At 40.8% G+C, this 25,257-nt stretch overlaps 1 protein-coding gene and 1 long non-coding RNA gene across 7 annotated transcripts in view; one reads left to right on the forward strand and one right to left on the reverse strand.

Annotated features, from left to right (window-relative positions):
• dnmt3ab (DNA (cytosine-5-)-methyltransferase 3 alpha b) overlaps positions 1-25,257 on the reverse strand; it is a 37,584-nt gene that overhangs the window by 3,803 nt on the left and 8,524 nt on the right. Inside the window, exons 3-19 of one of the 6 annotated variants that reach the window (XM_032500826.1) lie at positions 24,925-25,065; positions 17,795-17,954; positions 17,559-17,758; positions 16,608-16,766; positions 16,250-16,357; positions 15,713-15,869; positions 15,338-15,484; positions 12,542-12,586; positions 12,092-12,171; positions 11,791-11,903; positions 9,502-9,685; positions 9,290-9,374; positions 8,337-8,482; positions 5,816-5,906; positions 5,505-5,653; positions 4,769-4,869; positions 245-314 (exon numbers count right to left, since the gene is read on the reverse strand). In XM_032500826.1, coding sequence (XP_032356717.1) covers positions 245-314; positions 4,769-4,869; positions 5,505-5,653; positions 5,816-5,906; positions 8,337-8,482; positions 9,290-9,374; positions 9,502-9,685; positions 11,791-11,903; positions 12,092-12,171; positions 12,542-12,586; positions 15,338-15,484; positions 15,713-15,869; positions 16,250-16,357; positions 16,608-16,766; positions 17,559-17,758; positions 17,795-17,954; positions 24,925-25,011 — 2,082 coding nt within the window. In that variant the 5' untranslated portion in view covers positions 25,012-25,065. Of the gene's footprint in view, positions 1-244; positions 315-4,768; positions 4,870-5,504; positions 5,654-5,815; positions 5,907-8,336; positions 8,483-9,289; positions 9,375-9,501; positions 9,686-11,790; positions 11,904-12,091; positions 12,172-12,541; positions 12,587-15,337; positions 15,485-15,712; positions 15,870-16,249; positions 16,358-16,607; positions 16,767-17,558; positions 17,955-23,141; positions 23,322-24,924; positions 25,066-25,257 lie in introns of those variants that run through there. The other 5 variants (XM_032500824.1, XM_032500825.1, XM_032500827.1 and 2 more) reach the window with 5 other exon arrangements.
• LOC116670405 (uncharacterized) lies at positions 1,094-8,408 on the forward strand. Its single transcript, XR_004327015.1, has 3 exons — positions 1,094-1,417; positions 4,752-4,914; positions 8,316-8,408. It is a non-coding gene; the product is annotated as an uncharacterized LOC116670405 (long non-coding RNA).

Consider the following 25,257-nt stretch of genomic DNA (forward strand, 5'->3'; position numbering starts at 1 on the left):
AGTTTTTTTTAAACGAAAATTGCAGTTCTGACTGTCACAAACTGGTTTTCTTGGTTTTGAAAGCATACGATGAAATTGAAAACATAATTTATCTTGCTGCCATCAGATTTTTTAATGCAGTTATTGTAGGTCGCTTTGGACAAAAGCCTCTACCAAATAGATGTGAGGAATGTTAAGATGCATGCACTTCTGTTGTAATATGTTTGTTCCATCGAAGTATTACAAAGTATTATTAAGTAAGTACCTTAGCTGTTCTGCCGTGTTCTAAACAGTCCTGGAGGTCCACCCTGTCATTGTACATAGCACTCAAAGGCCTGAAAAAAAGAAAGAACAGGAGCCAACCTTATTAAGATTCACCCAATAACTTTGGACTTAAATTAACAAACATAAAGCTCGGAAACGTAACTGCACATTGTTCTGCTTTGCTGATTGTAGTCTGGGAGGACCATGTATTAATTAGATTGAGTTGGTTGTCTTTTGAAGTGTCTAAAATAGAAAATTCCCATATTAAAACTTACACACACCTGATTAGATTTACACACAACTTGCTGGGCTGCATTTTTATGGGATGAGACGGCTTTGGGACTAACGAATGCACACAGAAGGATTCACAAATGTGTTTTGTGATTTATATATAAATGAGTGTCCACAAAAATATTTTTCAATGCAAACAAAATATTTATCGTTGTACATATATGTAAAAAATATGAAATCCACATCTAAAAAAAGTAAAACTGATGCACACACACATAGTTCGTGTTTTAAATAATTGTAATAGAAATCCACAATTAGACATATTAAATATGTTTTCATTAAAACATATTTGGATGTTATATTTATACACAACCAGCATTTACAAACTGCTTGTCTTTGTTTTGTTTCAGATCATTTTGGGGGATTTAAATTATTTTTTATTTTTTTATTATACAACAAATGTGAAAAGAGGAAAGAAAGAGAGGACATGCAGCAAAGGGCCGCAGGCTGGATTCGAACCCGGGCCGCTAGCAAGACTTAGCCAACATGGCGCGAGCGCAAGCTATAGGCCGCCCCATTTTTGGGGTATTCATCGACAGGTGAGAGAGAGGAGGAATGATACCTAGTTTTAGGAAGATGGACGACACGCAGTAAAGGGCCGCGGCTCGGATTCGAACTGTGGCCGCTGGACTATGACTCAGCTTACATGGGGCACACACTCTACTGGGTGAGCCCATGGACAGTGAAAAAGCCCCACAAACTGCTACAGTGACTGTGTCGGTCTCGTTCCGTTTCAGCCAATCGCGTAAGCGTAGATTCGAGGGGAAAACTTATCACGTAGCGTTACATCTGCGCAGTAGTCACTTCAATTATGAGTTAGAACTTGTTAGCTACCCTGCTGGAGGTCAACCCCCGAGTGAAAACATAACAAGTTTAGCTCGTCGTAAGTAATGAAATGTTCTTGAATTGTGAATGATAGGTTTTACTAAATTGTGACGCTAGCTCGAGCTTGTTAGCTAGGTCGGTTTAACTGTGTCGTTTAACGTTAGCTAACTTAACTCCGCCGCATTCAATGAGTTTTCTGCTTAGTAATACTGAATAAAGCAGTTGTGGAAGAAGTAACATTATTCATACTGTGAAAATTGTCCACTACAAGTAAAAGCCTTGTATTTAAAACCGTACTATGCAAAAGTTTGTATTAACAGCAAAATGTTAAAGTACTCATTGTGCAGTAGGCTAAGTTGTTCCCCGCGTCAAGGGGTTCACCCATAGGCTACTGTTTCTGGATTTGTATTACCTCTGCATTAACGTGTATGTGTAACTCCTTTTATATAATGTTAGGTAGTTAAATGTACAGCAATGCATCATATTATATAAAATCATCATGTTTGAGCTGTGTCCGGGTTCTCGGCAGTAAGTCGGACTCGTTCCAGGTGAGGGTTGGCCTCCGCCAGGGCTGCGCTTTGTCACCAATCCTGTTTGTAATATATATGGACAGGATATCGAGGCGTAGTCGGGGCGGGGAGGGGTTGCAGTTCGGTGGGCTCGGGATCCCATCGCTGCTTTTTGCAGATGATGTGGTCCTGATGGCATCATCGGCCTGTGACCTTCAGCACTCACTGGATCGGTTCGCAGCCGAGTGTGAAGCGGCTGGGATGAGGATCAGCACCTCTAAATCTGAGGCCATGGTTCTCAGCAGGAAACCGATGGAGTGCTCTCTCCGGGTAGGGATGGAGTCCTTACCTCAAGTGAAGGAGTTTAAGTACCTTGGGGTCTTGTTCGCGAGTGAGGGGACCATGGAGCGTGAGATTGGTCGGAGAATCGGAGCAGCTGGTGCGGTATTACATTCTGTTTATCGCACCGTTGTGACGAAAAGAGAGCTGAGCCAGAAGGCAAAGCTCTCGATCTACCGGGCAATTTTCGTTCCTACCCTCACCTATGGTCATGAAGGCTGGGTCATGACCGAAAGAACGAGATCAAGGGTACAAGCGGCCGAAATGGGTTTCCTCAGGAGGGGGGCTGGCGTCTCCCTTAGAGATAGGGTGAGAAGCTCAGTCATCCGAGAGGAGCTCGGAGTAGAGCCGCTGCTCCTTCGCGTTGAAAGGAGCCAGTTGAGGTGGTTCGGGCATCTGGTAAGGATGCCCTGGGGCCCCCCTAGGGAGGTATTCCAGGCACGCCCAAAAGGGAGGAGACCTCGGGGAAGACCCAAAGGACTAGGTGAGAGATTATATCTCCAACATGGCCTGGGAAACGCCTCGGGATCCCCAGTCGGAGCTAGTGATGTGGTCGGGAAAGGGAAGTTTGGGGGTCCCCTTACGGGAAAGCTGCTGCCCCGCGACCCGAACTGATAAGCGGTCTTAAAGATGGATGGTGGATGGATCATGTTTGTAGCGTCGCTGTCCCGGGGAGAACCATGTATCTCTAAATGTCAATTTTCGTGGTGTCAAAAGAACAGCTCTGTTTCAGCTTGTGACGATTTTTTCCCCGCTGATCCAAGAGGGTTATAGTTTATTTGGCTTAATAAAGGAATACTTCATCATTCAGTTTATCAGAAATATCCACATTCAAAAAATCCCCAAATCTGGAGATACATGGTGGTCACTTATCAGGAAGGTGTTTAAAAAATGTAATCTGAAAAGTAACTAAAGCTGTCAGATAAATGTAGTGGAATGAAAAGTACAATATATGCTTCTAAGATATAGTGGAGTAGAAGTATACTAATGGAAATATTCAAGTACCTCTAATTTTTGTTTAAGTAAATGTCATTAGTTAGATTTCACCACATCTGGATGAAGTTAACGCTGGTGAAAATATAACGGCTGTTTGACACGTTTGATAAGGGCTTTCGTCTCAAGCTGAGGCAGCAGCACAGGCTTTTGTGTAGTCGTTGGTTAGGCACCTGTGCCTGTCCTCAACTGCATTTCTTTAAGGGAGTTAAGTTACTTGTAACTTGCTATTTCTACAATTGGTTGTACAACAATATCAAAAGATGGCTTAGTCCTGTAGATGTGTGGAGACCTGATATTTGAGTTTGTCCTCAATTCACATAGTGAAGTTAATGTAACGCCAACAAAGGTTTTTCAAAATTTTTCCATAGTCTGTGTTTCTTTCTCCTCCTATGCTGGTTTAATAAAGATAAGGAGGTGTGCTGGTGGAGGAGGTCGGAGAAGAATGGGGTAGTCAGGTCGTTGAGAGCTTTGTAGGTATGGAGCAGAATCTTGAAGTTGATCCTGTGTTTAACCAGGAGCCAGTAGAGGTCACTGGAGGACTGGGGTGATGTGGTCACAGGAGTGGGTGCTGGAAAGTAGGCAGGCAGCAGAGTTCTGTGCATACTGAAGATTCTTGAGGACATTGTTTGTGGTACCGTAGAGGATACTGTTGCCGTTGCAAGACTGGGTGTTACAGAAGCATGTTTCTGCAGCATTAAATGGCAGTGATTCAGGCATTGTTACAGAAGTGGGGAGTTTGGGCCCATGTCAAATTTCTCCAAAACTACCACCAAAATCAGTTTCAGAATCATGCTTCATTTTGTATACACAACAACTATTTTCAATATCTTAAACGGGGTTCAGGATTTTGGACAGGTGGCATGTCATGCAATTGTTTTGTAATTTCTTCATTCTTTTAATATGTGACTGGCATTGTCACTATCTTAAAAGGGTAACTACCTTTTTTTCAACCTGGACCCTATTTTCTACGTTTTTGTGTCTTAAGTGACTGATGGGAACAACAATCTTTGAAATTAGTCCAGTATTAAGCAAGATCGCTGCAGTCGGCAATGTAAGTTAATTCCAACCATCACAACTCTTTTGGTTTTGGTTGAAATAAACAAATAGTTACCGATTTACATGTGAAAATACACAGACTTTATACACGCAAAGTATTGCTTTTTTAAATGGAGTCTGGTAGGTTTAGCACTAGCAAATTCAGAGCTTTTTCTGGTTAAACAGAAGGGTCTTAAATAGGTTTTAAAGGTCTATCTCTGAGGAGATCCTTTCCCTAATGTTGTCAGACACTAAGAATATTAATCTCAGCCTGTTTGTAAAGGTAAACACAAGCTGGATTGCCCTATTACATTGCCGACGGCAGCAATCTTGCTTAATACTGGACAAATGTCAAAGATTGTTGTTCCCATCAGTCACTTGGACACAAAATGGTTGAAATGGTAGCTACCCTTTAAACTAGGGTAATTGTTGAAAGCTTGTACTATGTTACACAGCAACTTTGTAAATGTCCCGTGTATTAAGGGATTACTTTTTTCATTGTGTTTGTCACAGGTTGCTGCTTCCCTCACCATTCAGACACCAACCTGTTCATGCCAGGAAGGTTCCCCCAGAAGTAGCGGGCGCGGTGGGCAGCAGACACTTCCTTGGCATCGATCATCACTGGGTTGCACTGAAATCCAAGTAAAGCAGAGAAGAAAAGACACCAGGGACCAAGGTAAGATTCTGTTTTCAACAGAGTGTATTATAGTAGATGTTTCGCACATGTGATAGAGGTATGTTAACACAGGAAAGAAGGGTACTTTGTTGTTTTTCTCTCCAATGTTTTTAAACATTGTTTTATTGTTTCTTTTTATTATTATTTTTTTTATTTTATTTGTCTGTACTTTCTCTTGCATGTTCAAAATAAAGATATCAATCAATCAATAGTACAGCGATTTACAGTTACCTTTTAATAGCACAGTAATATTGGTAAGAAAATCCTTGTAGTTTAGATTGACTAAAATCAATTACAAATAAGAAGTAGAGAACATTTGTAAACCTGTAGCTGACCTGCTTTTTACACGACAAAATGCAATGTAGAGAGCATAAGACACTGTCTAGGACATTAAACATGGTACATTCAAATGTGTTCTCCGTTCTCATGATCTGTGTCTGAAGATAATTAATTAGTGCCACAAGGGGGCATTCATAAGCCATCAATCCTTTTATCACTGCGTCTACATTACAATCTAAGTTTGAACTAGTTGTTAGAAGTTATGAACTGAAGGATTAGCTAACAAGTTCAACTGTCAGAGAGAAACTGACCTCCAAAAAGCGAGATATGTCTCTTTTATCGCTGACACCCATGGCAACCACATTTTCAAAGAGCCAGAAGAAAGGCCGGTTTTCTCCGTTCTTCGGTCGAGCCTCATGGAGCAGCCTGTAAAACTCAAAGAACAGGCGGCCGGTGCCCTCTGTGGGACAGAAACAGTCATTGAACAGAGTTAAAGTACAGTAAGAGGCACATACTGATGATACTTAAAGGATTTGCTACTACGATTATCAACTTTGTTGGTATTTGACAAGATCCAAAACAACATCACAAAGAAAGTCTTAACCGTGAACAGTAAACGTACCATAAAGACCTTTCCTTGCAGGATTGACTATAGAGAGGTCATTGCATGGGCTTCCACCTATAACTAGGTCAAAAGGACCCCACTCCTGTATCTGCACATAGATAAGATTCAGAGTCAGAAACACAGAACACAGATTAAAAGACAGAGACAGTATAAATAATGATATGTTGTAAGACAAAGTGATCCAGCAATAAACTCCTTCAGCTTTCAGGTATACTGTGCAAAGATACTCTGTAAAAAAATACTATTTTTAATATAAAAAATAACCACAGTAACAGTCCAACTTGTAGTGTCTATTGGATGCTTTAAAGTGGTCTGGATTGTGTGCCCGGTTAATGCAGTTGGTAATGAGGCAAGGTAGCTAAGTTTTTTGTTTTTGTCTTAATAGAATATTGAATCTCCGTGGCCACGGAATCACGTAACATGATGTCAGTAAACTGTATGTATGGCATGTTAAGGAACGTTGTTGGTCATGCATAAAAGCGATTTGATGTTTGGGAGTTCTAGTGTCCATGTCTCTTTGGTTTACCAGTATTGAGAGAGACCCGCTGTTGTTTAGTAAACATTTAGGTCTCAAGGCAAGAACATTTTTTCTTATCCTTAAAGGTGTCCTGCCACACAAAACCGTTTTTTAATAAGTTAGGTCCATATGTGTTTGTGTAATGTCGTGAATGTGAAAATGAACTGCTACCTCCTCTGTCAGCTCTAGCCACTGAAAAGAAATGACTGGAGAAATCAGGCCAATCACAACAGCTGGTCAGTCTGATGTCATGTTGCCCGAGCTTATATTCATGAGCTTGTCCTGACTGGCTAAAGGATGCTGATAGCCAGTCTCTCATTGGCTAGCTGTAAGCCAATCAGAGTCAAGCAGCTTAGCTCATTGAATATTATTGAGAACTGGCAAAAATAGAGCTGAGTCTTTCTGGAGGATTTCTATACCACGCTAGAATGGCTTGAAACAAGGTGACCAAGGCATTTTTTTCTACAAAAAATGTTACAGTCAATGGTAGAACTTCAGACATTACTCAAATTAATGAAATACGTGTGGCAGGGCACCTTTAAGTCTTTAACATTTTTTGGTGAAGTTTTCTCATACAGGTGTTCGCCAAACACCAAACTGCACAAACTTTTCGTAAATCGCTCATTTCAGTATGATGAAGGCCACCTCTTCATGAGGAAGTGGGCCATTTTGTTCATAGGTGAGGTTTGTTCATTAGCATAATTAGTAACACTTTAATTAACAGTATCAACATAATCGTGAAATGACACTGTCGTAACTATGATATGATACTCATGAACTGTCATAAACCTTATAAACAAGTTACAAACGTTTATGACTTTTGTCATTAAGTGTCATTCGTTTTTTGTCATGACAAGTTGACATTGTTTGGGTTGTCTTGATTATGACAAGTTGACATTAATCAAAGTGACATTACCAGAAGTTGTCTTGGTCATGACAAGTTGACATTAAATTAGTTTGGGATGTCTTTGTAACGACAACTTGACATTAAACAGGATGACATTACTAGAGGATGTCTTTGGCATGACAACTTGACATAAACAGGAAATCCACCTCTTTTTGTATTAATGACATGTTGACATAATGATTATTATAATTAGATGTAATAAGGTTAGAGACCTGATCTAATGTCAAGTTTTCATGACAAATACATCTTCTGGTAATGTCATCCTGGTTAATGTCAAGTTGTGGAGAAAAACTGAATGACACTTGATAACAGAAGTCATAAACGTTTATGACTCGTTTATAAGATTTATCACATGTTCATGACAGTGTCATGTCATTTTTATGACATTGTCATGTCAGGGTTATGTCAATACTGTCAAGTATAGTGTTACTGGATAATTTCCACCCGGAAAACTACCATATCAAGCTACCTGTTTGTGGCAGAGTTTCATTCACAAAAATGTAGTAAAAGTGCTGTTTTGAACGTAATGATAGTGTGGCGTGCCCATCACTCATTATGATTATTTTTGACATGTTTTATAGAGTCGTAATCACTTTGCCTGTATCTCACCTAGAGTTTACAGTCCATGTTTCCTTCATGTTACCATCCACCATACCCTCCAAATACAGCATTTTTTGTCAGTTTTTTTCTTCTTCTATTTTCGATGAAGGTGTGTTTCTGTTTTGGTACAGGAACATGCAAGAATTTGAAATTCTTGCAGGATTTCTCCGGGTGCTTAGCAACACATCTGTCATAGCTAACTATCACTCAGTGTCTTAGCACTCGGGCGGTTGTGGCTCAGTAGAGCGGTTGCCTGCCAATCGGAAGGTTGGTGGTTCGATCCCTGGCCCTGCAGTCCCATGTCAAAGTGTCCTTGGGCAAGACACTGAACCCTGAGTTGCCCCCGGTGCTGCGCATCGGTGTGTGTGAATGTGTATGAGTGTTGTTAAGACTAGAAAAGCGCTATATAAATACAGCACATTTACATTTACTGTATTTACTCGTTCAATATGTGCTCATTTCCCACATTTAAGAAAAAAAAAAATCCAACTCACATGTTTGCGTGTGACATTCCTCACATCACCAACATACATGATGCGACCCTGATGCCGGACGATACCCACAGTGATGGAGTCTTCACACACTTCGGAAGCTACATAGCGATCCACTTGGATGCCAAGTTCTTTCAGCACCAAAAGCCCTGCACAGGACGGGGTCGAAGGTCAGACAGAACATAAAAAAACTCTGGACACCAAAACCAATAATGTGCTTGAGAAAAGTCAAAAACTGATGTCTAGCTGAGTAGCTCTTTCTGATTTGAAAACAAATCATATGCTAGATAGTACTGAAAATGATCAGTCAACTCCTCTATTTAGTACTCAACTCACTACAGTATCTGAAACATGCTCAACCTACATTTGTCTCCTCTCAGCAATATAGTGCTTTGATAACAGTCACACATTGACTAGTCTATATCCACAACGTTTCACTTCCGGGTTTGCTCCGGTGCCAACGGGAATTCCACTGGTATCCCTCTAATCGTCCGGAAGTCTGTTACCTTACGCTTTCTTTGTGTTGGAGTTTTAAACTCCGGTGGATTTCTGAGGACTATGGTTAACTGCTCCTCAGATCTCTGCAGGGTAAATCCAGACAGCTAGCTAGATTATCTGTCCAATCTGATATTAAATTGTATGTGCAGTTATTGATGGCCAACAAATTTACTACTAGGAAAGTAATATATTTAAATGATTCATTATAGTATATATTGTGACATGGAAGTCCAGTAAAAGGATGACTTACACTTTACTGTGATAACAGTTTTATATATATATATATATATATATATATAGGGGTGTGTGTGTGTGTGTGTGGTGTGTGTGTGTGTGTGTGTGTGTGTGGTGTGTGTGTGTGTGTGTGTGTGTGTGTGTGTGTGTGTTGTGTGTGTGTGTGTGTGTAATTAATTTTTCATTCAGACTTTAATTAGAGAAAGGGGATCTTCTTGTCTAACCTGTTGCTATGCCGTCAAATAGCGACAACACACGAATGGGCTTCCTATTCTCCACCATGACTGGGGGGTAAAGCTTTGGTGCATCCTGAAACACAACGCAGAGAGAGAGAGAAGCGGGTGGGGTTGGGGAAGAACATGAGACACACACAGGAAAAAAAGACTCCTCGTTGAGACAGTCAGTGGGATTTATAGCCTGAAGGTCCATTACTCACAAAATCTTGGTCGTGATTATTTGCAAAGAAGTGCTGGAGACGGCTGGGCCAGTCAGTGCGACGCCCCAGAAGACCAAACGCATCCTTCTGACCACACATGTAGCAGTTCCACGGGTCCTCTTTGATGGCTGCGTGGGCCGCGCCTTGACCGACGAGGAGGTCGACACACTCCACACAGAAACACCTGAACACAGGCCAGGGGGGTTCATTGGTACACGTGATGCTGTATCTACAAAATATCTCGCAGAAGTTGTTAGGTTGTAAAAAAATGTATTAAAAATACATCAGTTAGCCGCATCATTGCATCGGTTGCCATGTTACTTCATTACAATAAACATGGGCACTGTAGTTTTTATGTTTTGTAATGGGTTAACGACATGGGCATGGGAAGCATTGAAAATTTGGGTGGGACAGTTTAAACTGGGTGGTCCTGGGGGTCCTCCCCCAGAAAAGGTTTAATGGTAGATGCAATTTCCTGTATTCTGGGGGTTCGATATAATATAATACTTTTATCTGGCAATACTGACATGAGAAAAATGATTGGTACATTAAATAATTTCCCCCAGAGGAAGTGTTTGGCCCCAGATCACATATATCTTAACCCTTGTGTTGTCTTCCTGTCAAAATTGAAAGTCAACACTTTAGTTGACGCTTTTTATTGATGTTTTAAATTTTTTCTTGGGTTTATTTCCCTTTTTTAAACACTTTTTTTAATGTTTGTCACTTTTTTTGACGTTTAACACTACTTAACACTAACTTATTAACTTTAGTTTTTCAGTTATTTTTGGAACTTATGGTCAATAAACCTCATTTATAGGAAATTATACCTAATGTTTGAGTTAGAAAAGCAAAAATTAGGAATTATTTCGACTAAAATTAAAGGAAAGTATGTTGATATTTAATAATAACCAATCATTGTTTATTTAAATGTGAGGATCTCTTTCAATCACTTCTACTACTATGAAAAATCACCCGGGCTTAAGGGGCCCATGTCTCAAAGGTTATGTTGTTAGCCAGTTATCATAGTGGCTTTGTTTAAACACATTTTTACACACACCACTGCTGTCATGTGGGTTCAGCTTACTAGAAAACATCACAGGTTTAGGTGGGTCAAAAAGTGCCAAAGTAGAGTTGCAAGTAAGTAAAGTTTCTTTAAGTTAACATACAGAAACGTGTGCAGTAGTCTAGCTTTCACCTTCTCTTCCTCTCCGTTTCTCAAACCGCAATGCTCTGTCGCTCGCTCAAGCATGTCTATGTACAGTATGTGTGCGCGCTATGTGAGAATCTGCCTGGGTGCAAGGTAACAATGTGGTATGGAGTGATTTTGGCATACTCTCAATAAGCCAGCGCAGATTGGAAAGACCCATGTGTTTGACAAAAAAAACGTGGGGGTTTGAAGGGTATATCATGTAATGTCTCCAACCCTCGTGGTTGACAATAACAAAAACAAATGCTATCATAACCCTTATACTTTTAAAATAGGGGCTTATTGACAGCTCTCTCCTCCCAAAATCAGTTTCTAAATCAATCAGAGGTTTAAAAAAAAAAAACAGGCCACCCAATTGCAGCATCTGTCTTTGTTTGGTTTTGAATGAGGTTAGGAAGTTTTGAGAGGCAATGAGTTATCATCCAAATGGCAAATGCCATCCTCTAACCAGACAGCAATCCATTGTTTGCTGATTGGTCCAACATGTGACTGACAAGGCTCAATCTGTTCTCAGTGGTATTTTTCTGGACATAAATCTCGTAGTCCATGTAAGGATACTTTATCAGACTATTACTTTATTATAGTTAGCAGTGTTCTATCCAACAGGCATACAACCACACTTTATGTAATATTTGTGATCATATCTGCAATGAGATTTGTGACACCACTACAAAGCCTTTATTATGTGTTCAGTATGTGCAATGATGGCACAATCCTGCTGTATGTATTGGAAGAACAACTACATATTTGAGGCACATTTTGGTGCATTTATAGCCTATGGAGATTTATTTGACCAATTTATCTTTAGGGTAAAGCACATTTTTTGGAAATATTTACAACTAAGAAATTGTGTAACATCTAGGTTCAGTAGTGTCATGTGTGGATTATTTGCATTTGCTGCAGGAATGCCACACAGCTTTTTCACTTTGTGTTGATATCATGACACTGTCAACCACAATACACGCATAAAGCATATTGCTTCTTTGTGCAAAGGATTTACATTTACACTGTTGATGAAGACATTGTGGATTTTGTAGTTTAAACTACCCCCTGCCACCTCCATTACACAGAAGAAATCTTACCGACAGCAGTTGTTGTTTCCACACATGAGCACCTCTCTTCCTCCGCAGCAGATCGTGCAGTATGACTGGTAACCATCGTCGTCATATTGATATGCACATTCTAGGAAGCAGTTCTGTGAAAAGGAGGCAAAATAAAACTGAGCAGTTGGAGATATTTAAAAACCAAAATTTTAATGGGTTGATATCAGATGCTGTTTGAAATATGTTTATTATTAGCTTGAAAGGAGCTGCGATTTTATTTTTTCTCTCACTATGTGGTAGTTGGAATTGAGACTTTTTAATGACCTCTATCACAGCTTACCTTACAACTCTGGCACATTCCTCCAGCAAACAGCGGGTGCTCAATGCTAACATTCAGACTTCCACAGGAGATGCAGATGTCTGTGATAAGAAGTGCAGTATGTCAGTATTTAAAAGGGGTAGGTCAGAGAGAAGTGTAATCACACTGCCGCTGCGCTGCTCAGAACTTCACTTTTCAATGAAATTATTTAAACAGCTGTAATGGAGGTGAAGATCTAATGAGTGTAGCTAGTATGTTTGGAGATAACTCACAAGAGAGCCAGTGTAGCAACAAAAATCCTAGAAATGTAATTTCTATCTCTTGACTCTTTCAAAGTTTTATTAACTGACATATACATTTCTGCTGCTTTGCTTGTCAACAACAAGGGCAAGTGTAAAGCGTCTAGATGTTCATTCCCCCCCCCCGCCGGTGCTGCTCCAACCTAGAGAGCACAGAGGACACATCACTTACCCTCTATGCTGCGGCACTTTTGTCTTACTTCATTAACAAGCCGCTCTGAAAATGATACAACACTGATGAGAATACGACTCTTGATGAGAAATTTAGGTGCACAAAATCCCCATTTGGCAATACATTTGTGAGCTTTTTTTCTCCTGTCATCCTCCAATTTTAGTTGTTTATTCATTCACACGGACCGGGGGCCTGTTGCACGAAAGTAGAATGAAGAGATCCAGGATAAATGAAAAAGAGCAGCTTGACTTAGTGTGGTCCGCTCTTTGCGGCTTAATCTGTTGCACGTTTGCCGAGCCAGGATGAGAAGGTGAAGCTATGGCAAGCCAGGTGTAGATAGCTGGGATAAGTGCACGTTCACGGCTTTCTTAAATAGACCACAGTATCGATCACAGATCTACTGATGCAGAAATGGGGAAGACCTATGCGGCAAATGTTTCAGCTGCTGAGCAGCTTCTCGAAAGAAACGAGGAGGTGAAGCACATAATATGCAAAAAGGAAAATATGGCTGATGTTATCAAACGGAGAGAAAAAGCCCAACAGACTAAAGTGGACCGACTGAATGCGTAAGGATTTAAAAATACTTACTCAGGCTACTAGTCACTCCACATTTTTACAAAGTTGTAGGCTACACTGTGTTTTAATTGCTTTTAATATGCTTGTTTTATGTGTTGGTTTTATTGCTGTATCTGTTTTTGTGATAAATGTGCTGGTTTTACTGTAAAGTGTCTTTTGAGTAGCCTACCATATAAAGCACCATATAAATAAAATGTATTATTTAGCCTACTTTGCCTTAAAAGTGAGCAGAGGGAATTAATGTTTCTCGGGAAATGTACCCTAATGACTAGGCTTAATTTCAAAACCTTATTCACAACGTGAGAACATGTTATACAACCATATGCACAAATCTCTATGGGCTATGTCTAATTCTAAATATTCTACAATTAAAGTTTATATACAATAAACGGGACAAAAACTAGAAAAAGAAGTAAGTGACTTCAATACACACTGTTAGCATATCTGTAAAACAATGTATTATTCATGATTTTTATTCTTCTGACAAGTGACAGCACTAAAATAAAAAGATTAAGAAGCATTGTGGTGTTCCCTGTGCGATGAATGTAAACTACACTACATACGTATGTAGGCCAAGTTATTGGTCCAGGGATGTGAGACTAATTAAGAAGGTTATGCAACCAAAGTAAGCTAAAATACCTAATAAAAAAACATTAGGCCTGCATATTAAGTAATGAATTGAGTAACGCAAACTATTGTTTAGTAGAGAAGCACAAGCAACAAGAAACTGAAATCTGCCATTAATGTCATCCTGGAATATAGCTGCATTGTCCCACTTAATCTCTGGAGCGCGTCCTTTATAAACCTGAAGCTGCATCGACCACGGAAGCCGCGCTGCTCATCTCTATTTTTACAGAGAGAGTGGACATTGAAGTGATGCACAGGTCTGCCGGCAGGCAGCGGCCCCACACCAGGTCGCCGGATGGCGTTTCTAAGAACTTGCAAAGTTTAACTATTATCAGACCGGCCCTCGCGGCCTCGAAACACTACCGGCCCCCCGGTACTCTCCCGATTGCCACTCCGCATCTGGGTGCCAGTGCAACCATTTCTAATCATTTAAACAACTGCAATAGTAGGGCTTAAATCAAACTCGTGACAAGTAATGCATGTTAATAAAAATACAGCAGCACACTTTTAGAAGACAATGGAGTAACTGTTAAACACTTTTTTTTCAGATCAGAGCGGCAGCTGATTTAACACGAGACTCCAGGATTAATCTTAGCCTGTCTGTTAGCCTGCTCTGGAGCAAAGACTAAATCTTCATGATTACTTGGCTGAGTTTAAGTCAACCTGCTCTGTGCAACCAAGTCAAAGCTAAATTCATCCAGGATAACTAGAATATCCTGGCTTAATCCCATATCCTGGTTTCGTGCAACAGGCCCCAAGAGAAGCACACATAACTACAAACATCATCATGCAATCATTTGCAAATAAAATATAAGATGTCAATTTACAAACAGTCAGATCATTTATGTAAATTGGAAACCACGAAGGCCTAAAAACTGACCCCTGTGATACACCAAATTCTGGCAGGAACTATTAAGAGAAAATGTTACAAAAAGGAAAAAATTGGGTCCAGTTTAACATTAAATCCATCATGTCTACTTGTCTTTCAAGTAGGAAAGATGGAACATTATTACCCCTAGCAGTACAAGTAAAATGTAGACTACATTAACTGCTAGTAGTTTTTTAAATCATCAAGTTTAGGGTTAAACTTGGATAAATAACCGGACGCTAATGGATCTGACTCAGAACCAAGAGTCTGAGCATGAGTAGAAACTTGGTTAACATATGACAGGTGATTTCCATATTGTTATGCAGCATTAAATCCTACAGAGAGTGCTTCAAAGCATTAGCATAGCATCGGAATTACAAGGTGCAACAGGTGCATATTGAATGCAAAACAATGAATGGTCAAACACAGGAAAATAAAACCAAAAAAAGAACATGTAAAACTATTGTACTAATAAGTTAATAAGCAGATTTTCACAATACTGGCGTCTGTTATGTTACTGAAGCAGCTGCTTATTGCCAAGACATTCTACAGTAATATCGATAAAGCTGGTTTGGGAATCAACTCAAACAAACATCTATTTATAGTATTTGCCACTCTAATGGGGCTCTTGTCCACTTCCCCAACCAATTACTGTGATGTACAACTCTGCTGAGTCCTTTGAGAGTTCATGATTCCTATTTAACCTAATAAATGAGGCACCTTACCTCGTGTCCGCTCATCAATGATGTCTTTGACCTTGGGTTTCTCTGCTGTGCTTTTGCGAGGCTTTTTGGCTGGAGGAGGCGTATAGGCTGCTTCTTCAGGCTCCACCCACATCTCAGGGTAAACCTCTTTGTATGGGTTACGCTCCTCTGGGGTGCACAACATGTCAGACTATTAATATTACAGGCGACATGAATTATTTTATCACGCTTAGTTTAAGAAATTTGTATTTTTTTAAAAGTTGCTTTTCTCTGTGAGATAAAGGGACAGATACACATTGGAAGTTTCTGGGAAATGTAAAAAGACTCCCAGTTGCTGGAAACAAACTTGATCAGAAGTCCAACCATTTAAGCTTGATAATATTGACTTCCTCTTACCTTCTGGTGGCTCTAAAGCCTTGGGTCCAGTGGGCTGAAATCCTGTCATAGCCCAGTCAATCATCTGCTTGTTCAGCATTTCCACTGATTTGGAGGTTTCTGTCTCATCACTGTCAGGGCAGGCCATGAAGGCTTTGCCTGCCCGGCTGCTAGCCGCCTACGGACAAACAAAAAAACATTTATGACTAATAATCATCAGTGTGGCAATGTCTCAACAAAAGACTTCAGCAATCTGCTTTTTCCTTTCCCTAAGCTAAACGACTGTTGCCTCTAGCTTAATTTAAGAGCAGTATCAATCTACTCATATAACCCTCAGCAAGAAAGTGAATTAGCACATTTCCCCAAATTCAAAACTATTCATTCAACTAAGTGAAAACAATTGTGGCCTTTGTAAGTTTAATAAATATACTACATTAGCTATACAAGCACTGCAGTTATATAATTTTTGAGGCAACATGCTCGGTTTGACAGCTCAGGCTGTTAAAGATTATTTAAACTAAACTAAAATATTTTGAAACCCACTGCTCCTATACTCACCTGTAGCACCTCATAGATGGCCTTTTTGTACATGGGCTGCTTGTTGTAAGTTGGTTGGTGAAAGGCATTATTAAAGGAACTTAAAGGCATGAGTTTTTCTACACAGACCTGTAAGAAAATGATGTAACTGTTTACTTGACTGATTGGAAGAATTGGGTTATTGAGGTAAAACGTGCTTGACATTAATGATGTTTCTGTTTATACTGACAAGTAGCAATTAGTTGAGCAAATTAAACAAAACAAAAAATGTCATTAAAGTGTGCTGTTGTCACTCAAAACTGAAATCTGTTTTTCTTAATTTCTGCTGAGAGAAAAAAAAGAAAAAAAACACCTGACAGAAATTGCTCTAAACACTCACCACTGAGAATTTTCCATCTCCAAACCACATAACCCATCTGGTTCCCTCAGCCGCTCTGCTCCGTCCCGTCATCCACCAGGATACAATGCGGCCTGGCCACCACGAGAAGCCTCGAAGCTTCCCCCAAACAAGCTCGCCAATGCCAAAACCACGACCGTCCTGTAGCCAAAATAAAATAAACAAATCATCTGCTCTGTATTAACTTCTAGGCATAATTGTGAAACCTTTTTATAATCGGTGAAGTCTCAATCCTTAGGCAATCCCTCTCCCAGGACATACCGACATGTAAAAGATACATTGTGTACATCAAAGATCAATATGGTAAATTTATAGTATGGACTATTAAGTTGACAAAGTTGTAGATATAAAGAATATGGATCAGGTGACACCAAACAGATTAATTTCCCTGTTAATCAGGTTCACAGATTTCCCACATCATATGTTTACTGGTTTAGGGAACAGTACATATCAGAGAATTAGTTATATAAAGCTTGTACCACTCTGGGTAAGTGATGCCCCTCTTAAATATTTATTCAGAAAAAATACACACTATATATAAGATAGTACTATGTACTGCAAATATTTCGAATATGGTTGAAAGCATATAATGCCTTCATTGACTGAAATATACAAACCTACCATAAAACACACACAACACAATGGTTTTTTTTAATGCTGTAAATCTCCTGCATTATTTTATACACATTGTGTTAAATCAACATGACATATTCGGTGTAACATTGACATCTTTGTAAATTTCAGATCTCCACGAGGCTATCACAGCTGTAAAACACTTGAAGTGTATAAATTCCCAAAACAGGAATGGCTGCTTAACTTGACACGGATTAACCCTGGCCTTAAACTAAATCCTTTCTCCAATAGAGAGCTCTGTTGCAAAATCCTGTTAGTCTACAGCCAGACATTAATCAGTGTGAATCAATATTATCTCACCTCATACTCTAGCTCAGTGTCTGCAGGCTTGGGGGACGTCTTATCTCCACCTCCGATGGCGACGGGCTCAGGGGTCGTGGCCACAGTGGGGGAAGCGGGGTCAGTGGGCTGCTGCTGCTGCTGCTGCTGCTGCTGCTGCTGCTGCTGCTGAGGTGGCTGCTGATGTTGTTGTGGCAGCGACCGCTGTGATTGCTGTTGATGTTGTTGTGGCAGCGCCCGCTGTGATTGCTGGTGATATTGAGGCTGTGACTGAGTGTGCGACTGAGGCTGCTGCTGCTGCTTTGAAGGCGATGGGTGCTTAATTATTGAGACCTCTTCTTTCTCGGTCTCTGTTTCATTCTCCTCATGATCTTTCATCGCATTCATCGCTGACATCAGTTTGGACTTTTTCTCTGCCTGAAACACATCCCAGGGACAGTAGTGATGAGGACACATCTGGTCAGATCATATGATGTGTCCGGTGTTTAAGGCTGAGTATGTCAATCAATCAATCAAATTTATTTAAAGTGTAAAATCACCATTAGACATGGTCTCGGTGCATTTTATAATTGAATGAACACAGATATAACAGCAACAAAACAATGGAACAGCATTAAAGCAGTCATAATAAACAATACAAAACCAGCAATATAAGACAATAAGTGAAAAAATGTATTTGTGAAGAAAGCAGAAAGGATAGTGTGTTATAGTTGGCTGTAGTATAAGGAGTAGATGTGGGTTTTCAATCTAGATTTAAAAATGTGAGTGAGCTTCTTTAACATGCAATAAAAAAAAATACTTTTCCAATCTAACAAATGCAATTCTTAACACAACTAGCTTTTAAACTCGGGCTTACACAACTACAAATAAGGCAGTTTTGGAGAAATTCCTCTCTATCCAGTTTGCCTAAAGGTTTCTTGAAAGTGATAAAACTTGAAAGTAAATTTTTTTTTAAGAATAGAACAAATAAGGCCATAACAAAAGGCAAACATAGCAAACCCAAATCCTAAAAATTCTTAATGTCCAACTGTAAGGCCCATTCATCAACGGCACGCTATACAGTAACTCTATAGTGCCCAGAGCTGCAGCGGAAAGTTCACTGGGTTTGTGGTACCTGACACTGAACCGCTAGGTCGATCAGAGAGGACGAGACACAGCCGGGACTTAAGCCTCTCACAGTAAATCCCCAACAGCTGCACACATTCTGATGTCTCTCTCTCAAACACACACACGGTAGGCCTCACATGCACACACATGTTAACTTTCTTCTCCTCCTTTCACTCTTTAAAAAAAAAAAAAAAAAAACTTACAGTACAGAATATATATCAGCAGTGCCATATGTAAACACGTGTTAGGCACACTATAGGCTCCACATGAGAGCAGTGCTGCACAGCTGTGCTTACTTTCCCCTAGTCTTTCTCAAATTCTCATGTCTCTTACACACTGTAAATGTCCAGAGGTGGACTGGGTGTGTGGGAAGTGGAGAAAAAAAGGCAAGAGAGGAGAAGGAGTATAGCAGAATCCTCCGTCCTCTCTCCCAGTGTGACTCGTAAACAATAGCGCCTTTAAGGGTAGGTGGTGCTTAGACTGCATGGGGAGGGGTTTCGGCGCAGAAGAGTAGAAACATGTGCTCTTCAATCAAGAGGCTCTGCTGTGGTTTATAAATATCTGTACTGTAGTGCTGGATGGATGGTTCAAAGCCCTTGGCCATATGTGTTAGGCTTCTTGGCTCCAGCACAAGCACATTGGAGTTAGTGTTCGACAGCTTGCTTGGATGTGTGGTTCCAGATGGTAAACTGCAAAAACTAACAAATGTCAATTAAACTGCTAAATGTGCTGTGTGTATGGGGAGAAACAATCTGTAAATATGTCGGCAAGTACAGAGAGCTGTTGCTTGGCTAACGTAGAATAACTACAACGCGTGCTTTTATGGATTTACCTAAGAGTAAGCTACTCTGGTAACCAGTAATCAGAGGTATACCAGGAGATCTGTAGATGACAATAAAGCGGCTGAGCTACTGTTACTGAGCTTATTTAGGTGTGTTTAGGGTCAGGCTGTCTCCAGGGTTCCTTCTCCTTAGAGCCAATGAGAAAGTGACGCTGGAAATGCCAGTTGGGGGGAGGAATGAAAGTACAGTGGCTATAAGAACCAGATATTTGTCTCTGGACTTCTTCCCAGTTGTAAATGCCCCCCTTTTGGGGGCCTCACAGTGTGTGTGCAGCAGCAAGACAGGCCCTCAGAGTCTAAAGGGGCAAATAGGAAAGGAGGTAGCAGAGACACAATGCAGTCTTTATCATTTACGCACGCCTGCCTGTCACTGACAGCACAGAAATACCACAACTTATATTCGCTGTCACGGCACGCTGAAGACAAATACCAAATATGACAGCAGACATGCTATAGATGTATAAACACAGCAAAGCAAATGTGTTTAAACAACCTCAGAGTGAAAACATCTACACTTTTTCCCTTTGGAAAAACTATATGAACATAATGGAAAACCAAACCTAAGTTACTGTACTGACGTAATAGTGGATTTTGTTACGCATAGAGTGAAAGCACAAGCTCTACGACTTTGGCAGGGTGTAGAGACATGTTGGGTGCACAGTACGGGATAATCTGACTTTGAGGTCTCTACAGCATGATACCCTGGGGGCTCAAGGGGTGACGGAGTGCACTTGGAGGCAGAAAAAAAGAGAAGAAATATTGGTCTCTCGGGTGTACAAATGATACTTTAGTGTCCATTCTGGGCTATACTTGTTAACAAAAAGATCACGTTTACGGCACGGTTTCAGTTATTTATAAGACGACAACTCCCTAGTATAAGGCTGTTAACATTACGAGGAACATGTCTTAGTCTTGAAGAGTCAAAAGGGCAGTTGTTTAGATGAAACACCATTTTGCTTAAGCACTGAAAACTCACATGTAATACAGAGATGAAGACAACAAGCATCAGACAAATTAGACATTGGAGGGAAAAAAGATTTTAAAGTAGCAGTTCAAGTGCCACGGAATCAAAACGAACAAGAAATCCACAAACTCTGATTAAAGGTAAAAGTTAGATGAAATAAACTGTGACTGAACATTACTTCCTCACACAATGTGACAGCCAGTCTTTGAAGCAACACAAAAGAGTTTGACCTTTGAATGCAGTAGTCTTTCATGCGCAACAGGCAGGACAGTCTAAGCTAGGACTGTTTTGTGTAATTGTTTGATGGATTATACAGTGACATATACTGACCAAAATTATAAACGTAACACTTTTGTTTTTGCCCCCATTTTTCATGAGCTGAACTCAAAGATCTAAGACTTGGCCGCAATAAAAGGCCACTCGAAAATGCGCAGTTTTGTCACACAGCACAATGCCACAGATGTCAAATTTTGAGGGAGCGTTCAATTGGCATGCTGACTGCAGAATGTCCACCAGAACTGTTGACCGTGAAATGAATGTTCATTTCTATACCATAAGCCGTCTCCCAAAGGCGTTTCAGAGAATTTGGCAGTACATTCAACCGGCCTCACAACCGCAGATCACGTGTAACTGCACCAGCCTAGGACCTCCGCATCCAGAATCTTCCCCTACAAGATCTTCTGAGACCAGCCACCCGGACAGCTGCTGCAACAATCGGTTTGCATGACCAAAGAATTTCTGCACAACTTGTCAGAAACCGTCTCGGGGAAGCTCATCTGCATGCTCATCGTCCCCATCGGGGTCTCGACCTGACTGGAGTTTGTCGTTGTAACCGACTTGAGTGGGCAAAGTCTCACATTCGATGGCGTCTGGCACTTTGGAGAGGTGTTCTCTTCACGGATGAATCCCGGTTTGCACTGTACTGGGCAGATGACAGACCGTGAATGGCGTGTGGGTGAGCGCTTTCCTGATGTCAACATTGTGGATCGAGCTGATTGAGTGGCCCATGGTGGAGGTGGGGTTATGATATGTGCAGCCGTATGTTATGGACAGCGAACACAGATGTATTTTATTGATGGCATTTTGAATGCACAGACATACCGTGACGACATCCTGAGGCCCATTGTTGTGGCATTCATCCACAACCATCACCTTATGTGGCAGCAGGATAATGCATTGCCCCATGTTGCAAGGATCCATACACAATTCTTGGAAGCTGAATACATTCCAGTTCTTGCATGGCAAGCATACTCACCGGACATGTCACCCATTGAGCATGTTTGGGATGTTCTGAATCGGCGTATACGACAGCGTGTTCCAGGTCCTGCCAATATCCAGCAACTTCGCACAGCCACTGAAGAGGAGTGGACCAACATCCCACAGGCCACAATCAACAACCTGATCCTCTATGGGAAGGAGATGTGTTGTACTGTGTTAGGCAAATCACACCACGTACTGACTGGTTTTTGGACCCCCAGACCCCCTCCCAATTTAGTAAAACTGTGCATTTTAGAGTGGCCTTTTATTGTGGCCAGCTTAAGGCATACCTCTGCAATAATCATGTCTGTCATGCTGTCTAATCAGCATCTTCTAATGCAACACCTGTATATTTGAGAGAAATAGGCCTTTTGTGTACATAGAAAAAGTCTTAGATCTTTGAGTTCAGCTCATGAAAAATGGAAGCAAAAACAAAAGTGCATTTAAAATTTTGGTCAGTGTACAGTATGTCTTCAGTGCAAAGACCTAAGCTAATCTGCTGGTCAGGACTGCGAACAAATAATACAAACTTCCTTAATTCACGACAGGTGTAGTTAATGATGCATCAGACCAAAAACACTGCATAGACTGATCCTAAAACCTTGAAAAAACCGCTGCATTTACAATGGAAATTCTGTCTGAAAATGGACAAGTGGCAGGTTCTGTTGTGCAGTGATGTGGCCACTGCATTCATTAGTCTGATTTTAGCACAGATCCCTACAAAGGCTGTGTATTTCATGAGTGGCCTTGGGGGGTCACACCCAAATAGGCCATCTGGTTTTCATTGTATTGCATCCTTTTAAGAGATAATTAGGAATATTACAGTCAGCCATGAATACATGAACAGAATTCCCCATGAATCCACAAGTGGAGTTGTTTACAAAAACCCCCTGAGGATGCCGATTGGCTTCCTCCTAAGCCCTTTAAAATCTTTTCAAGTTATCAAGTAACTCTTCCTTTAGTAAATTGTTGACCTGAGTCAAACAAAGTAAAGTACACAATGAACGGAAGGAAAGCGAGTTGAGGCCTACACAACAACTTCACCTTTTTCCCACCTAAATGTTATGTAAGGTGAAATCATGGTGGCTCTCACAAAGCAGCAACATTTTTATGGTAAATATATCTGACCTAAAAGAAAATAATGCTACTCTGACATTTCTAGGTGCTGCAATGAAACAGGAAATAGTTTCAGCACATATTCACCCCACGGGAAAAACTTTTTTCACACAAGCAACTTTTTCCCAAACACGGCTAAAGCCTGCTCACTCTTCCTTTTTTAAAGAGACGGTTTCCCTTTAAGCCGTGCAGAGCAGATGGTCCACGACAACTCTCGTGGAAATACCTGAAGTCAGCATATTTCCCTCGCTGTGAGCAGGCTAATCAGACATGCACACTATTCCTTCATTTTAGCAAACAAACAATGCAGTGCACATACCCATACACACCAGCGCGCAACCCTCATAATCCAGTGTGGGGCTTGAGTTTTTTTCACCCCCACTCTCAGGGTAGAAGAGATCGCTTAAAAAAAGAAAGCATGAACATTTCTTTGTCTGGGAATTCAGGGTCAGGTGATTGCCGACAGGAATTCTGGTTGGCTAGAGAGGACTTGCAAAATGTTGGCAGAGAGCCAAGAGGCTGTCTTGCAAGCAGGGCTGGAAATTTGCTGCAAACCTCATCTTCACCCGCATATCCATAGCACAGAGTTCATTTCCATAGCTGGGGGAGGGGTCAGGAAAAGAATGGGGGAGGGAGAGGGAGAGACGGGAGAAGTCCACTGTAACACAAGGCACAAGGAAAAAAAAGAGCGATTCTGAAAGTGCAAGACGGCAGTAACCCTTTCAGCCACCATGTCCTCCCTGCTGCAGAAACATGCAACAGCAAAGCTCTGTGTCAGGAGCAGAACTAAAACTAAATGCTATGCATCATATAACTCCGCAGGAAAGGGCTTTGCTGCCAAAACAAATTGTGCAGATTAGATCAAAGCTTGCTGTATGCCAGATGAAAATAGGGGAAAAAACAGACTCAGAATTTGCATCTTGCAAATCCATTTTAAATTTCCACTTTGTAGAGCTCCATGTTCAAGAAAATCCGGTTTGGTAAACGTGAACTGCCTACTTGCCTCATATTTTACGACATTTCACTTGTAGGACCCCAGCGTGTCCTGCTAATTTGGCAATATTTCCTCCCTGGAGACATTTTTATGACCGCTCTCTGAGCCCTCTCCAGAGTAGAGCAGAGAGGGGGCAGGGAGGCAGAAAAAATGGAAGACCCTATGTTGAGTCTACGAAGACTTTTCATTATGTAACAGTTGAAGTTGCACTACATCATGTTACTTCCAGGAGTCCTATTTAACATAACTTAAGTAATGAGCAATGTGGGAAACTTCATATTTGTAAGATTTACCTTCATGCTACATTAGGAGCTTCTATTAACAGTCCAAAAGGAATTCCGAGCCTGGATAAGTTACCACTGTGCTGTGTGATCATTCTGAATGTAGTAAAAAATACCAGTTTGTTGACAATGCAATCTACAATGTCCAAAATTCAGTAGCTTTCCATCAAATCACAAGATCTTCCTGTGTAGAGGAAGTTTGCTCAGTTGTCAGTGTTCAAATTTCAATTTCTCTGAATACCTAAAGCACTTCTTGTGTTACTGATCTTGACAAAAAAAATCTCACCAAAAGTTCCATTTAAAGTAGCTGTTTTAAATCTTGAGCATGATCATGTGATACAACTGAAACCTCCCAAAAATAGCTACAAATAAAAGTTGTGGTGAGACTGTTTTGTCAACTACTGTTTCCAAGGTTGAGGTTAACTTTTCATTGTACTACACTGCTCTACATTTATGTGGGAAGTTTAATTGGAGCTATTTTTCATCAAATAAATATAAGAAATAAAAAGGCGTCATAAATAAAAAGCAGTCAGAATGGTGCAAATCTAAATTTACTGCAACATTTTCATCCGGGAACTATGAATCACATCAAGGCATTTTCCTCTGCTAATACAATAGACAAGAACAAAGTCAGGAAATGCAGGAGCTAACTGAGACAAAGGCCATGGAAATCCACTGAAATAAATGGTACCTTCATGAGATATCAAATGACCCATCAAATACACTTGGCTGTTCATGCACCACAAGTCCTATCTTTGGCCCTGGCAGCTTTAGTACACGCCTGACCCTGTAATCTACTGTGGCTGGGACAGAGCTGGGGTACTCACCTCCATCTTCCACTTGGCCAGCCACTCCTCTCTGGTCCGCTTGCTAATGTAATAAGGGTCACCAGCCTGGAAGGTTATTCTGGGCATGGGCCTCTGACGAAGGCTGATCTCCCAACCAACTCCCCTCCTGCCTCGACCTCCCTGTTTAAGGTGTTAAAAAAAAAGTTAGCTACCTGTTTTTGATTCTTTCTATTACTCTCATAAGGAAGCATCCAGATTTGTAATAAATCTGAGCATCCAATTTGTCACTAGAGCCTGTGAGTTGTCTAATTCCTAAACCGATGATGACTCACATGTTGATGTGCTGTATGGTGCCATCAACTTGTGATTGGT

Source organism: Etheostoma spectabile, chromosome 20 (genome assembly GCF_008692095.1).
Source record: "Etheostoma spectabile isolate EspeVRDwgs_2016 chromosome 20, UIUC_Espe_1.0, whole genome shotgun sequence".
Lineage (NCBI taxonomy): Eukaryota > Metazoa > Chordata > Actinopteri > Perciformes > Percidae > Etheostoma > Etheostoma spectabile.